Below are 15,568 nucleotides of genomic sequence, written 5' to 3' on the forward strand. Positions count from 1 at the left end.
GGTGATCTTAGAGAAAATCCCTTTCTGAGATGATCCGCTTACAACCACCACTGCACGTGTATAAAGGTTTCCATCGGTAGATGGAGCTGAATCGAATAGTCCTGAGTGTGGGCTCCACCGAGCCAGCAGAATGTACTGAAGGGGGCACATAAGTACCTTTGCCCACAGCACTACCTCTAGGGTTGCTGCCATCAGAGCACCTGTAGATAAGACCACACTGTCGGGCATATAGTGTTTGTGAATAGACACACCTGTACCATCAGCTTCTGAATACGGCCTTCTGGCAGGAACATCCTGCCCCGCTTCATGTCGAACCTTACTCCGAGATACTCCAAGGACTGGGAGAGACGAAGATTGCTCTCGTCCAGTTCACCACTCAAATTAGCTCCTGCAACAAGGAAATTACCTTGCACGAGACTCGAAGGCTCTCTTGTAGACTCTTGGCCCAAATCAGATAAGTATGGGTGAACCAGAATCCCAACCTTTCTCAACTCTGTTGCCACCACCACCATAACCTTGGGAAAGGTTCTGGGCATATTGGCCAAACCAAAAGGCAGTACTCAAAACCAATAATGTCGTCCAAAAACTGCAAAACGCAGAAATAGTTGATGCTCAAGCCAGGTTGGAATATGAAGCTATGCCTCTGACAAGTCCAGAGACATCAGAAACTCTTCTGAAAACCAGTCACCTGCAATAACTGTTAACCTTCTTGAGATCTAGGATGGGGAGAAAAGTGCCTTTCCTTCTTGGGCACAACAAACTAAATGGAATATCGGCCCATATTTTCTTATGACGTGGCACTGGAACTATAGCTCGCAGGCTGAGGAGCCTAGACAGTGTACACTCCACTGCCCATCTCTTCTGCGAAGGGTTGCAGGTATACATCGTGAAAACGTCCTGGTAAACACTGTAAAGCTCCAGGGCATAGCCATCTCTTATCACCTCCAGAACCCACTGGTCTGACATGATCTCGACTACACCTCAGATTTAAAAAAAAAAAAAAAAGGAGGCGCGACCCCCCCCTATCTCCTTCATTGGGAGCTTCGGGAGCCTGCAACCCATCTGGGCTGCCTGGGAAGACAGGACTGAGACCTACCAAAAAATCAAGTCCTCTGAAAAGTCACTCCTCTGTAGGGTCGAAACCATTTGAAACACCTAGTACAACCTTTCGGGTTGAAGCAGCACGGCGTCTGTTTCTTATCTTCTAGAAATAGAGGATGGGACTCACCCTATTTATTGGCCATATTTTTTTTCTAGTTTGCTCCCAATCAAGAGGGAACCTTCAAAAGAATTTCAAAAAGTCAGACTTCAAAATTGCATCGGCCAACCAACTTCTAAGCCATAGCTGATGCCTGGCCGCCATTCAACATTACCAAAGCCAGCCCTCTGGCCAAAGTGTGGACCAAATCACAGCCCGCATCTGCCAAAAAGGTGGCTGCTGATTTCATCACTGTCCTGGAATTCAGAGCAGATTCATCGACCTCCTGAGAGAGAAGTAAAGAAGACCGAGCCACCAGGGAACAACAAGAAGCTATCTGCAAAGTCATTACCATCGCTTTAAAAAGCCTGCTTAAGGATAGCCTCAATTCTCCTATCCTGTGCATCCTTCAAGGCCACGCTCCCTTTTATGGGGAAAGTCATCCTCCATAACGGCACACACAAGCGCATCCACTTATGGACAACACAATTGCCCTCTGGCAGCTGGATCCAGGGGGTACAGCCCTTCCAAGGCTTGTGCCCCTTTAAAATTAGCTTCCAGGTGTCCCATTCAAGATCAATCAATTCTAGAATGGCCTCCATAATAGGGAAAAACAAGAGGCTTTACGCAAAGAAATCAAAATGGGATCTTTCTTTGGCTCGGCCATGGAATCAGTTCTCCGTATTTTCAGCATATTCAAAGTCTGGGAAATCAGAGCCGGTAACTCATCTCTACAAAAGAAACGTAACATAGTTCTATATGACTCCAATCCCAGAGGAAGTTCCCCATCCTCCAGGGAGTAAGGATCGGCATCATCATCCGTGCCATCTGGGTGTCCCTAAGCAGGTCTAAGCATACTCAGACGCTTATTCTCAGCACCAGGCGTGCGGGAATCTGCAGCCTGTGATCCTAAGATTGATGGAACAATTGATAATCTCTGCGAGGGTTGAGGCTATTGTGTTGCAGATGGTTTGTAGCATTTTGGAGGGGATGTTGTCTAGGGTGTGTGTGGAGGGTTTGATTTTCTTTAATAGGGATTCAATTTCTAAAGCCGATGTGGTTTCAAGGTGTTCACGGTTGGCAGTGGTGTCGGGGGGGGGGGGGGGGGGTCATGGTGAAGTCTGTGTCAGGGGGAAAATTTGCTATCAGATTGGTGACTTTGTTATGGAAGAAGGAGGCTAGGTTGTCACATTTGCTTTTGGAGTCTAAGGATGGGCTGTATGTGGGGGAAGGTTCAGTGAGATTTGATATAAGAGTGAATAGGGCCTTGGAATTGTACTGATAGTCATGTATTTTGTGTGCGTGGAAATCGCGTTTTGTTTTTAGTATGGTAGTCCTGTATTCGTGCATGGAAGTTTTGTATGATGCGAGTAAAGAGGGGGATGGGTGCTTCCTCCATTTTCTTTCCTTAATTCTCAGGTTGTTTTTGAGTTTCTTGAGTTCTGTGTGAACCATGCTTTTTTATTGCTGAGGGATAAGTTTACATGTATTGTTTTTAGTGGGCAGATTTTGTCTGCAATGTCTTTGGTGATAACCTCACAGATTATCAATTGTTCCATCACACATGGTGTATTCCCCGCCTCCCTCAAACAAGCAATTGTGAAACCCATCCTAAAAAAACCTAATCTCGACCCATCAGAACTATCGCCTCTATTAGCCAAAATCACCAAAAAGGTAGTCAACCTTCGCCTCACTGATTACCTAGACACACACAACATTCTATCCCCGTCTCAATTTGGTTTCCGTAAATTTTTCAGTACAGAAACACTCCTATTGTCCCTCATAGACACCATTCTCAAAGGCATGGATAATGGTTAAGCCTTCCTTCTAGCGATGCTTGACATCTCCTCTGCCTTCGACACCATCAGTCACAAGATCCTTCTAAACAACCTCTCTAACAGACATATCTGGAACTGCCCATCCTTGGTTCAAATCATACCTTGAAAACAGACATTTCAAGGTCAAATTAAGCAATAGTGAATCTGACCCCATTAAACTTACCCAAGGTGTACACCAAGGCTCTGCCCTCTCTTCCACCCTCTTCAACATCTACCTGCTACCCCTCTGCCACCTCTTAACCAACTTAGGCATCGTTTACTTTATATACGTGGATGATGTCCAATTTATTATCCTCATCACCAATTCACTAGACAATTCTTTAAGAGTCTATAACAACTGCATCAACTCGATTAACCACCTATCTAACCTCAACTTGGCATTCAACCCCAACAAAACTGAACTCATTATTTCCCACAATCCCATCACACTTAATGGCACATCACCCCTCCCTACCTCCCTCACTCAACAAGTACGCAACCTGGGTGTTACTATTGACAACCAGATGAACTTTAAAGCATTCATAAAATCAACTTTAAAGGAATGCTATTTTAAACTTCGTGTTAACAAAAAATTAGGCCACTTCTACACACCCATGATTTCCGCACCGTTCTTCAAACCTTAATCTTCACCAAGATAGACTACTGTAATTCTCTCCTACTAGGCCTCCCCGCCTCCACCACCAAACCCCTCCAGCTATTACAGAATGCCACTGCCAGAATACTCACCAATACCCGTAGAAAAAACCACATCACACCCATCCTAAGAGACCTACATTGGCTCCCAATTTCATCTAGAATTCTTTACAAAACACTCTCCCTTATACACAAAACCTTCATATGGCTAAATAACTCTTTCCACTTCAATACCTCCAACAGACCAACCAGATCTGCCTATAAAGGAACCCTCCATATCCCCTCTCCTAAAACTACACAATGAACCTCCACTAGGGACAGAGCACTCAATAGCAGGACCCCATCAACTGGAACTCTATGCCTCCCAACCTACGCATTGAACCCTGCATACACAAATTTAAAAAAAAAATTGAAAACTTGGCTTTTCAAGCTAGCCTACCCATAATACCTACCATTACCCCCAGCCACTTATGCTCTATTTTAAAAGTTATAAACTGCTTTAAAGTCAGGAACATGCTTGCTAGTCACCAAGCCATTTTCCTTTACACATATTTTATTTCAACAGCCGTCTACTCGCTAGTTTTAATGATATATACCGCACTTTATGCATGCCTGTTACCATAATCTTTAACCAAACATTGTAAATACTGTACAATATATATATATATGCCTTTATCCTCAGTTATGTTTCACTCTGCATAAAAAGTCATGCACCTTTCAGTTTCAATAATATATACCTCTCTAAACATGCCTTATTACCTACTTGTTATCCAAACATTGTATATAGTACCCAATATACATATATATATATATATATATATACTTATATCAACAGTTATGTTCACTCTGCATATAAAGTTATTCGCCTTTCTCTTTTTGCCATGTAAGCAAATTGTTCAATGTATTTTCACTATTATTATACGTTCTATGTAAACCGATACGATGTGAATACGGTTATCAGTATATAAAAACACTTAAATAAATAAATAAATAAAATAAAATAAATAAGATTGGTCCGAGGCAGAGGACTGCACCTGAGGTCCATACCAAAACCAGGGGGCATAAGTCCTGTGCCCACTGAGCTACCTTCCCCCTGCTGAGGAAACAGTTAAGGGAGCCCCAAAATCGGGCAACACCTCTGACAGCTTTTTTTCCATTCGCACATCAAGATGAGAGAAACCGGGCTTAACAAAATCAGATGGAGGCAATTCTCCAAGCCTCCAAATAGCACTGACATAAGTTAGACAGAATACCAGACTGAGATGTCCGAATATGGCAAGCAGCACAAGGGGCAAGGCGCTTAGGCTTCTTTGCTATTGGCGCCATCAGGTTGTCAGTCCACTCTAACGGGCATCTGATAAGTGCGCCCAGCTGTGTTAGCGCTGCAAAAAATAAACGCCCAAAACGTATGCACTCAATAGTGTTCTGATAAATGCACAAAACTGAGCTCCCACCAGGATGCTCAGACAGTATGCGTAAATAAGTGCGTGCATAACTAAGCGCCCAGGCAGGTGCCCCTATGCGCCCAACTAGGCGCACAAACTGGACGCACAGCCGGGCGCACAAGCACGAACCGACGTAACTGAAGAGAGCACTCTAATGCGCAAGAAAAAAAACCACGCAAACACACCGCCACGGCCTCTCACGTGGCAAACTCAAGCCCGAGAGCAGGTCCTAGCCAAAAAGGCTGGTTTTTTTGTTGTGTTTTTTTAATTACCCGAGCTCAGCCCATCCGGTTGAGTACAAGGTCAGTCTGGCTGCGGGGGAAGAGAGTGAGGACCTTCACCGCCGCGCTCAATTTCCTGTATCCGCTTGCCTTTCAGTTTTTGGAGTTTTTTGGTTTTTTTTGTTTAACAATTAAGTCCACACCAGCAGAAAACCAGCTAGTGGACCAAGGCACTCATCTGAGGGAGGGATCCAAGGATGTCAGCTCAGGAATTCTCAACTGAAGGAGGGACCATAAGGTATCTCCACAGGAGAGCAGGGTGAAAACATTTTCTCTTTTCTCCTTTAAAAAAAAATTTATTTTTTTTAAAATAATTTTTATTCATGTATTGCAAATAAAATATAGTACATAGCATGGTACAAAAGTTACTATCAGAGCACAAGAAAAAGAAAAAACATGATTATCTCTCGAGTAACAAAAACGAGAAAATATCTAGTACAGCCCCCATGCTTCTTGAATCTGCATGAAAGTGTAGTTTTCTCCCCAATCCCCCCCCCCCATCCCTACAAGGAATTTCCTTTAAAATTTTTAAGCAATCCCCAGTAGGGAGATGCACATACACCATCTGCTGGAGACGGAGAATACTGGCAGGCTATCGGTGCAGGGGCATATGACTGGAGGAGTAGCTTAGTGGTTAGAGCAGTGGCTACGAACCAGGTGACCAGGGTTCGAGTCCCACTGTCGCTCCTTGTGATCTTGGACAAGTCACTTTACCCTCCAATGCCTCAGATATATATATATACCGTTATGTCATCTTTGCTCGGTCTCCATCTGCTGGTAGAGATGCATAAACCACTGGCTCTCGATCCACCTGCCTGTATGCTAAGAAATGTATTATTTAGTAAATTACAGACCAGTGAGCCTGACATCAGTGCTTGAAAAAATGGTTGAAACTATTATAAAGAACAAAATTAACAGAGGACAAAGCCAACATGGATTTAGCCAATGGAGGTCTAGCCTCACCAATTTGATACCAATCTGTAACCTTTTTTGAAAGCGTGAATAAACCTGTGGATAAAGATGAGCCAGCTGATATAGTGTATCTGGATTTCCAGAACGTATCTGACCAAGTATCTCATGAGCAAATGAAAAAGTCATGGGGGTAGGAGGAAACACTATTGTGGATTGAGAACTGGTTAAAAGAAAACAGAGTAAGGCTAAAGGTGAATAAATGGAGTGCCCCATGGAAGTGTACTGGGACCACTGCTTTTTAATATATTTATAAATGGGAACAGGTGAGGTGATCAAATTTGCTGACACAAAATTATTCAAAGTTGTTAAATCACAAGAGGACCTTGCGAGACTGAGCATTCAGATAGCAAATGATGTGGAGAAGTGCAAAGTGATACATGTAGGGAACAGCAACCCAAATTATAGCTACGCAATGCAAGATCCCACATTGTAATTCAGCACCCAGGAAAAGGATCCAGGCATCATCGTGGCTGTGCTGAAATTCTCCGTTCAGCGTGGGACGGTGGTCAAGAAAGCAAGTAGAGTACTAGGAATTATTAGGGAAGGAAGAGAGAGAATAAAATGGAGAATATGATAATGCCTCTGTATCACTTCAAGGTGCAACTGCACATTCAGTATTGTGTGCAATTCCGGTTACCGCATCTCAAAAAAGATACAGCAAAATTTTAAAAGTTACCCCTATGAGGAAAGGCTGAACAGGTTAGGGCTTTTCAGCTTGGGGTTAAAAGAGTTGAAGAGAGAAATGACAGAAGTCTTATAAAATGAGTGAAGTGGAACAGGTAAACACAAATCTGTTTACTCTTTCAAAAGCTACAAAATAAACTTACTAGGAAATACATTTAAGACAAACAGGAGAAAATACTTTTACTCAATGCATAATTAAACTCTGGAATTCATTGCCTGAGGATATAGTAAAAGCTATGAGCTTGGCTGGGTTTAAAAAAAGTGTGGACAAGTTCTAGGAAGAAAAATCCATAAACCATTATTAAGATGGACTTGGGGAAATCCACTGCTTATCCCTGGGATAAGCAGCATGGAATGTATTATAAGACTGGCCATACTGGGTCAGACCAAAGGTCCATCAAGCCCAGTATCCTGTATCAAACAGTGGCCAGTCCAGGTCACAAGTAGCTGGCAGGATGCCAAAAGGTCGGTCTTAAGATCTGCATATGCTCAGAAAATCCTTCTTGGTTTTTCCAAGCTCTGAGAGCACTTTTCTTTCTCAGTGTCACCTTGACATCACCCACTTGTGTGGCTGATTCATGTCCTGCTTATCCCATGGAGAAAAATTAGGTAGATTCATGTCACCATGGCTGCTGGCATAAGTAACAGAAGGGGTCTTGTGATTCCAAATGAACTGGATACTGCTACCCTGAGCTGGGCGCATCACAAGAACATGTTGGAAACGGTGTAAAAGATAAAGATGAAATGTAACCTACTCATCCAAGATATAAGATCAGCTTTAATCTTACGAAGCACATCTGATGTCTCTGAGCCCTTGAGGCTCCCTACACTTGCTCTGCTCCTTCCACCTTTCCTCCCAGTGTGCCTCTTCCATCCCATCACCCCCCACCTGATTAATCCTGCTTATTTCCATCTTTCCTGGTACTGACATTTTGGCACTCGCATTTCTGAATCATTCCACCTTATTAAAACAAGCAACAGTTCTCCAAGTATATCACATCGTTTGATCTCTGGTGAACAAAAAAGGCAAATAGAGCTGCCCTCCCGGCAGCCTGTGAGCCGCAGAAACATTTGCATACTAATCTTTGCCACAAAGAGTGAATCTGCAGTAAAATGTGCCTGACGGAGCCAAATGCAGCCCCACACGCTCCCCGCCTTACATAAGTAAATCTGATGCTATGCACTGCGAGGATACAGACATTCAGAGCACAAGGAGCTCGGTATTTGTGTGACATGACAAAGTACAGGAAAAATGGGACTGCCTTTGACCTGAAGCCAGCAAGATCTCCCACTAGCCCAAGGCCATATACGAGGCTCACGCTGGTCTCTGGTTTCAGGCAGCTGCCAGTTACCTCAAACCTTACCCTCTGTATTCAGGAGGAGTGGTGGGCGATGCCAGCTGCGCAGCCCTCTCCTGCTTAGAAAGACGTTCATGACGGTTCCCCTACAGGTTCATAACAAGAGGAAGACCAGGACATGGGAGCTTGCTGCTAGAGACAGCGGAGAAATGCTGCCACCTATCTATCCCTAGTGTGTACCATCCATGCCTGCTCTGTTATCTTCTGACTGAAGGCGTCTATTAGCGAACAGCTTCACGGCGCGGACGCCTTGGAGGATCCGTCAAAGCACATGGACGAGATTACTCTGCACGCCACCGGTTCTGCGACTGCTTCCTAAAGTCTCCCAGGACCATCCTGCACAGCCTTCTGCTAAAGCTGCGTTAGTGAGGACAACTGCAGTTAAAAGAACGTCCCAGGTTGAACGCTGTAAAATCACAGCCTTCTACGTGAGGAATTACCTGGGAAAGTCCAGGAGAAGGGGCAGGGTGCGGGGCTGCGGGGGCTCCTCCTATAGGTTGCGCTGCTTTATTCATTTCATTGGGTGCTGCATAAGGATCCCCTGGCTACCTGTGGACACAAAAATGTTTAAAACAGCCATTAATACAGGTTGCCAGTTTGAAAGCGTTGAATGGCTTTGGGAGCGATACCATGGTAGAGGGTGGTAGAGGGGGAGGAAAGACACGGGAGGATGCCAGGCTGAGAAAGTGAGCGAGGAGCTTCCATTCACCTGCACGACGTGAACGAGAAGCAGGTGCCAAAGCATCAAACTGATCAATCTGCGCCTCTTACTGCGCTCCGCTGAGAACCAGGTCTTTTGGATCAGTGGACTATGGGTGTTTTTAAATAAAGTAATTCAATAAAATTCACCACCGGATCTTAGCTGCCGACAGGCACAGCCAGCATGAGGGGTTCCTGCAGTAGCAGCCCACAGCCCCAGTACAGCACATCCACTCACAAGGGATTTATCCCCCCACCCCATGCCCAGCTGTGCTGCCAGATCCCTTGGGGCAGAGACACAACACTTTCAGGCACAGTCATTGGCTTTGGGCATGGGGGGACGACACTGGCCCCGCTATTAGAAACATATTTTACATTTTATTTAATAAAATGGGATTTCATACTTCTCAACGACACCAAAGCATGTTACAATATAAAATAAACTCACCTCCTTCCACTACTTCATTTAAAACCATGCCCCAGCCACTTCCACAAACAGTTAAAAATGACATTCCCACAGAATCGTTTCGGAGGAACAGATACAAATGGATGAAAGGAGATTCTGCTTCTGATTCTACCCCCGAGAATAAATTGCGATTCCTAAATACACAATCCGCTTTGAATACTCCTGACACATCAACAGACAAAAAAAAAAAGGTATGTTGTATTACAAATATAAATTTTTTCTTCATGGCAACAAGGCAGGAAGAAAGTTGGCTAATGCTGTGAAGCAATGTCATGGCAAATCCTATGTAGCTGTGATGGAGACGAGGGAATGTACTATTGTTAGAGACAGTAAACAGAGTGGGAGCCTTTTTGTTAATTTTTACAAAAATCTCTATGCTCTGGAACCTAACAACATACTGGAGGTCATAAAATATTTAAGGGATATTCCCCTTTCCCAGTTGACAAAACAAGATTTAAATTTGTTAAATGCTCCTCTTTCTCCGATAGAATTACATTCTCTTATTAGAAATTCAGCGTTACATAAGGCTCCAGGTCCAGACGGCATGACCGGTGAATTTTATAAACTCCTGACTGACCAGGTCTGCCTACCGTTGGGAAAAATGTTTGATTCTCTATTGGAGACGGGAGTTTTATCGGGGGATTAACCTAGCTAATATTGTGGTCTTGCCTAAACCAGGGTGATCCCTTGTTGCCTGTCTCATATAGACCAATCTCTTTATTGAACTTCAATGTAAAGTAAAGGGAGATATGCAACCACAAATGTCTGTCAAGTTTTAGTTTCCATGGAACACTCCATACAACATCACATGAATTCTTCACTCATTAGTATTGACACCAAAAAGGCATTTGGTAGGCTTAATTGGGATCTCTTCTCAGTTCTGCAGACATATGAATTTCAGGGTTTCTTCTTACAGTATATTAAAATATTATACACTAACCCTAAGGCGAGAATACTAATAAATGGGGGATGTACTGAGGTTTTTAGTTGACATCGAGATGGCTATCTCTTGTCATCCCTACTTTCTGTGTTATCATTAGATCCTTTTATTCGAAAACTTCTGCAGGATGGGTGCATTGAGGGTACTACCATTGGAGACAGAACTTTTAAAGTTGCTGCATTTGCAGATTATCTCCTTTTACATATTACTCAGCCACACATTTCTTTGCATGTCTTGTTAACTAAGGTTGCTATTTATAGAGAGCAGGCTGAGCTGAGGTTGAACTTAGATAAGTCTGAAGCTATGGCTATTGGTGAATGGGCAGCTAGGGATTGGAGGGGTACATTCCCATTAGCCTGGGCTGCTCACCATAAGAAATATTTGGCTATCTGGCTAACTAAAGACATGAGTCTTTTACATTCTTTTAATGTGCCTAAGTTGCAAGCGGTTACTAAAGCTACTTTACGGAAATGGAATCATTTAGCTTTATCTCTGGGGGAGGGGGGCAGGATTCCCCTGTTTAAGATGACCATCTTTCCCAAGTGGATTTATATCTTGAATGTTCTCCCTTTGGTGTTGAGCTTAAAAGGCATCCATGCCTTTTCAAAGGGAACTGTGTTTTTTCTTGTGGAAGGGAGGTAAATCTAGAGTGCCTTTGTTACAATTGATGGGTTTGGGACAGCAGGGATGGATGGATCTGCCAGATATAAGATTGTCGACCACTGTGCCAATTTAAAACAGGTAGGAGATTGGTTTATGGGTACTTCTTTTTACTGTGATAACCAATACGAAGCTATTACCCATCCTATACACCTCCATTTTATATTGCACGCTACATCTTCCCAACTATCGCCCTATTTGAGAAATCGTGTCTTGATATTCTCAGCCCATAAATACTGGCAGTGGATTACTTCTAAATTGAAATTGAGTAATTCCATATCTCCCTTCCTCCCTATCGTGGGTAATGATATGTGTGCCTGAGTCTGAGACCAACATGGAGAGACTGACTCACCCAAAATCCTTTGCTGCCTTGGCCTGCTTGCAGTTCTGGCCATGGGAACCTTAAATGCCCTATCGACCCTGATTTGGAGAAACTACAGGAGACATCTGGACAGCAGCAGGAGATGTCAAAAACTTATGATGGAAGGTCATGGGGTCACGAAAAGCAGAAGGAAAAGATTAGAATCTCACAGGCTGTTTCCACTAAGTGGTACCGGCGAAACCAGAGTCTTGGAAACCTCCCCGAGGGTGAAAACCTGACAGAACAAAGGACTTTGTACATGATACTCCCATAGATTCAACACTTTGGGGATTGAGACTGTGTTATGTATAAAAAGAAGACTTTACTAGTGTACGGAGAGAAACACAGGGTAGAGCTTCTGTTGAGCATCTGGCCGGAGAGGTCTTGTCCCCCTGTTCCTCCCAAAGGTACCTGCATTGCTTATTGATATGCAATAATAAACAAATTTGTTTCTACTAAATTTGGTATGGTACCTTTGTGTTCATGAAGCAGCGCCGTTAAGCTGATTTAGCACTCAACAGAAACAATTTTCAACCTGGGATGGACAGACGTATTTATAGGAAATGGGTGTCCAGTGGTTTAATCGGTTGTTTCTCACTTTCTAGTTGAGGAGGGGAAAATTGTTGCCATTTCATACCTTATAGCAAAAGATGGGGAGGGAAATATAGATATTTTTAGTTATTTGCAATTCCATCACTATGTACATTCATTATCGTCAGAATTAATCTGTGATTTGGGATGAGAATTAGTGCTAGATTGATTTGATCTAGAAGACCCTGGAAGACATACTTTATCCTTTTTTCATTAGTCGCTGCGAGCTAAACTTCTTGGGTTCTCGCTAGAGAGTGTGGTCTAAGTGGAATCAGGAATTACACATTTTCTATATCCGCGTTTACTTCTTGCTTTAGAATTATTTCTAGAATTGCACAGAATATGCTGATAAGGGAAGTGCAATTTAAAATTTTATCCAAAGCCTATATCTCACAAAGACAAGCATACTTAACTGGTTTAACTGATTCTGACTTGTACTTGGAAATGTAAGGTGGAGGCTGGTACACTGGGTCATTCTTTCTGGTCCATATGAATATCCAAAAATTTTGGGAACAAGTATATCATTACGTTGGAAATGTCCTTTCTGTGAATTTAGTCTTTTCCACTCCAGTGGCTATATTTGGACTTCTGAATTTGGGAGAACAACATACAGCACTACAAAACCGATGGATATCAAAGATTTTTCTGTTAGCCAAAACTACTATCCTGAACCATCAGAGTTGAATCCGATTACACCTATTTTCTTCTGGAGGAATGCTGTACATCAATTACTGCTAATGAAAATGATGATTGGAAAGAGGTCCTCCCAAAAACAAGAAAAAACAGCTGGACATTTGGTTACCGAATACTGACTCTTTACCTTCTTGTGTTCGTAATATGATTTTGAATACATACAAGTCTATAGCTGGTTGTTTAATACAAACTGCTCATCATTATCAGGGTGGAAGGGTGGGAGGGATGGATGGGTTGGTTGGGGGACTGTATAACTACTTTTTGATGTTCTCTTTTGTCCATGCCCTGTGTGCTCAAGGACAATGCACCCAGGCATGTCTTGTCAATTATTCTTTCAGTCTTTAATAAACAGATTTAAACATAAAGAGTAGCTTGGCAAGACGGGACTTTTTCTCCTTATCTGCTGACCAGCTCCTACGCCACTGTACTCTTCTCACTGCCACATCTGAGACAGTGCTCAAGAAAACATTCTAAGAAGGTCAAAGAGCATCTGTGAGGAAAGCTACTCCGGAGTTGATTCGAGCTGTGTCTTCCATTTCCGGCAGTTGCTATACCCATCTCACAAGTGCTTGTGCTACAAAATCCTCCACATGGAGGCCTGCAGAGTCAACACATTGGTCGTAAACACTTGTCTCATTATTGCCTCAATTTTTGTATCCTGGCAGTTCTTCAATGGCATTCCTTCTTCCACTGCATTGTGGTCTTACAGGTCACTGCCGAGACAGACACTTCTACCTCTGGAACCTTCAGGAGGGTATCTTTTGTCTTTTGGGGTAGTGGGTATATTTTTCCTAAGACCTTGGTACCTCTTAATGGACTCTGGACTACCTCCCATTCCTCTATTATCATCTCCTTCAGTGCAAATGTGGTATGAAAGTTTTAGCAGCTTATGTTTTCCCTGCATGGTAGGACCCCTTCTACTGGAGTCTCATCCTTAGGATCAGAGATCCTAAGTGATGCTAGAGTTTCTGAAATTAGAGTGGGTAGCTCCTCTTTTCAGAAGAGGTGAACCACCAAGGAATTCTCTTCCTCAGAAGACCATTCTCCCTCTTGCTTGTCTGACTGGCCTGAATCCAGGCTGCTGGGGACACCCACCTACATTCCTGTGTGGAGGTTTTGATAGATGGCCCTGGGCTTCCTGTGGCTACTCTAGCCAGTTTATGAGCTAGTCCAACCAACTCCTCCTGAGGGGAGGGTCCCAGTCCTTGGTTTGCTTGCATAGCCTTGAAGGCTTAATGCATAAGTAAAATGAATTCAGGCACATACATCCAGGTTTTGGTAAGACACCTACCTTGCTCTGCCTACTTCCTGACGAAACTACTGAGATTTCTTGGTCTCTGGGGATTCCACTTTGCTGCAGACTCTTCTTCTGGTGCCTCCATATATTTTGCCTGGGGGCTACCTGGTTCCTCCTATCCCCCCAGGGGAGGGGTGGTATAGGGGCCTGCCTCCTGTACTGCTGGGTCTGTATTACACAGTGGGCAAATTGAACTGGCCACCACAGAGAATCTCTTGGTTCCACAGGCCAAACACCTCATTCCTCTATTCATCCTTCCAGAGTGCCCTCTTCCTAAGTGCTGGAACTGTCTTGAATCCCCATGGGCTGCTAGCCTTCTGACTCCGAAAAGCACCCGACCGCTGGAGAACACGTGGTTGCAGGACTCCTATACCAGTGTGGATTCTTGCCGCACCATGGCTGTCAGTGAATACGACCTATCACTCCAATGCAGCCTCTTACCACAACACAGCTGTCAGCAGGAACACGGCCACAAAGCGGCTGTCAGTGCTCCTAGACCCAGAAGCATCTGCCAGCAGGAACACAACCTCCTCACCTCCTCCATTTTATTTAGATTCTGGTTTTCAGCACATTCAGGTACTGTAGGTATTTCCCTATCCCCAAAGGACTTACACTCTGAGTACTTGGGGCAATGGAGGGTAAAGTGATTTGCCCAAAATCATAAGGAGCTTACTCCTATGTGACTGCTCCTCAGCACAGCCATGGACCCACAGAGTGGCCTCTGTAAAGTTCCAGCACTCAACGAAAGGGATGCAGCCTGCTTCAATGCTGCAGCTGTCTAACATCTGTTCCATCTGCCCCCAGCTTTCTCCCTTTATGAACCTGAGGGACAGGGGAAGAAATAACTCCTTCCTAGCTTACCTTAGAGAGACCCAATCTCAGAGGTCCTCTGAAGGGAGTCAGCACAGAAGTTTGGGGAGGAAACACCTTCCAGAAATCTAGGCCTCATGCCAGTTCCCAGCTCCCCTTAGGGAGAGAGGACCCACTGCTAGGGTGGCCACACCAGGACCCCGAAGGGAGCTGGGAGCACTACCTGAGGGCTCAACCGCGAAGCCAGAGGGATGCAGAATCTCAGGAGCAAGCTAATGGGAGACCTCATGTGGAATCCCAGGTGCAAGAGGACTGACAACCAGTGCAGGCAAGCCATGTCAATGACTCTGGTCCATACTTCTGGAGACAGAGCTACAGGCAGCAGCCTCGAGCCACACCTCCCTTATAGTGAACATGACATCATGTAAGAAATGTCTTATGTCTCCTCCAGTTGTGGAGAGGAGAAATCCCTACAGTCAAGACTGGTCTCTAACAGGAGGATAAGGAACGCCAATAGGTAGGCATTTACATTTGCCATAGATCCTGCCTGATCTTTATTAAATTGAGCCACTAACAATGTCATCAGCATATAGCGGTCTTAAAGGTAATGTGCACCGAGCAGCAGCTGCTACTCTACACAAC

General features: G+C 44.1%; 1 protein-coding gene across 9 annotated transcripts in view; it reads right to left on the reverse strand.

Annotated features, from left to right (window-relative positions):
- EIF4G1 (eukaryotic translation initiation factor 4 gamma 1) overlaps window positions 1-15,568 on the reverse strand; it is a 344,774-nt gene that overhangs the window by 292,485 nt on the left and 36,721 nt on the right. For 3 of the 9 annotated variants that reach the window (XM_029617231.1, XM_029617232.1, XM_029617230.1), the window contains exon 3: window positions 8,850-8,958. The exons of the other annotated variants lie outside the window; for them this stretch is intronic. In XM_029617231.1, the coding sequence (XP_029473091.1) occupies window positions 8,850-8,924 (75 nt within the window). In that variant the 5' untranslated portion in view covers window positions 8,925-8,958. The remainder of the gene's footprint in view (window positions 1-8,849; window positions 8,959-15,568) is intronic. 9 annotated transcript variants of the gene reach the window in all.

The sequence above is a fragment of the Rhinatrema bivittatum genome, chromosome 9 (genome assembly GCF_901001135.1).
Source record: "Rhinatrema bivittatum chromosome 9, aRhiBiv1.1, whole genome shotgun sequence".
Classification (NCBI taxonomy): domain Eukaryota; kingdom Metazoa; phylum Chordata; class Amphibia; order Gymnophiona; family Rhinatrematidae; genus Rhinatrema; species Rhinatrema bivittatum.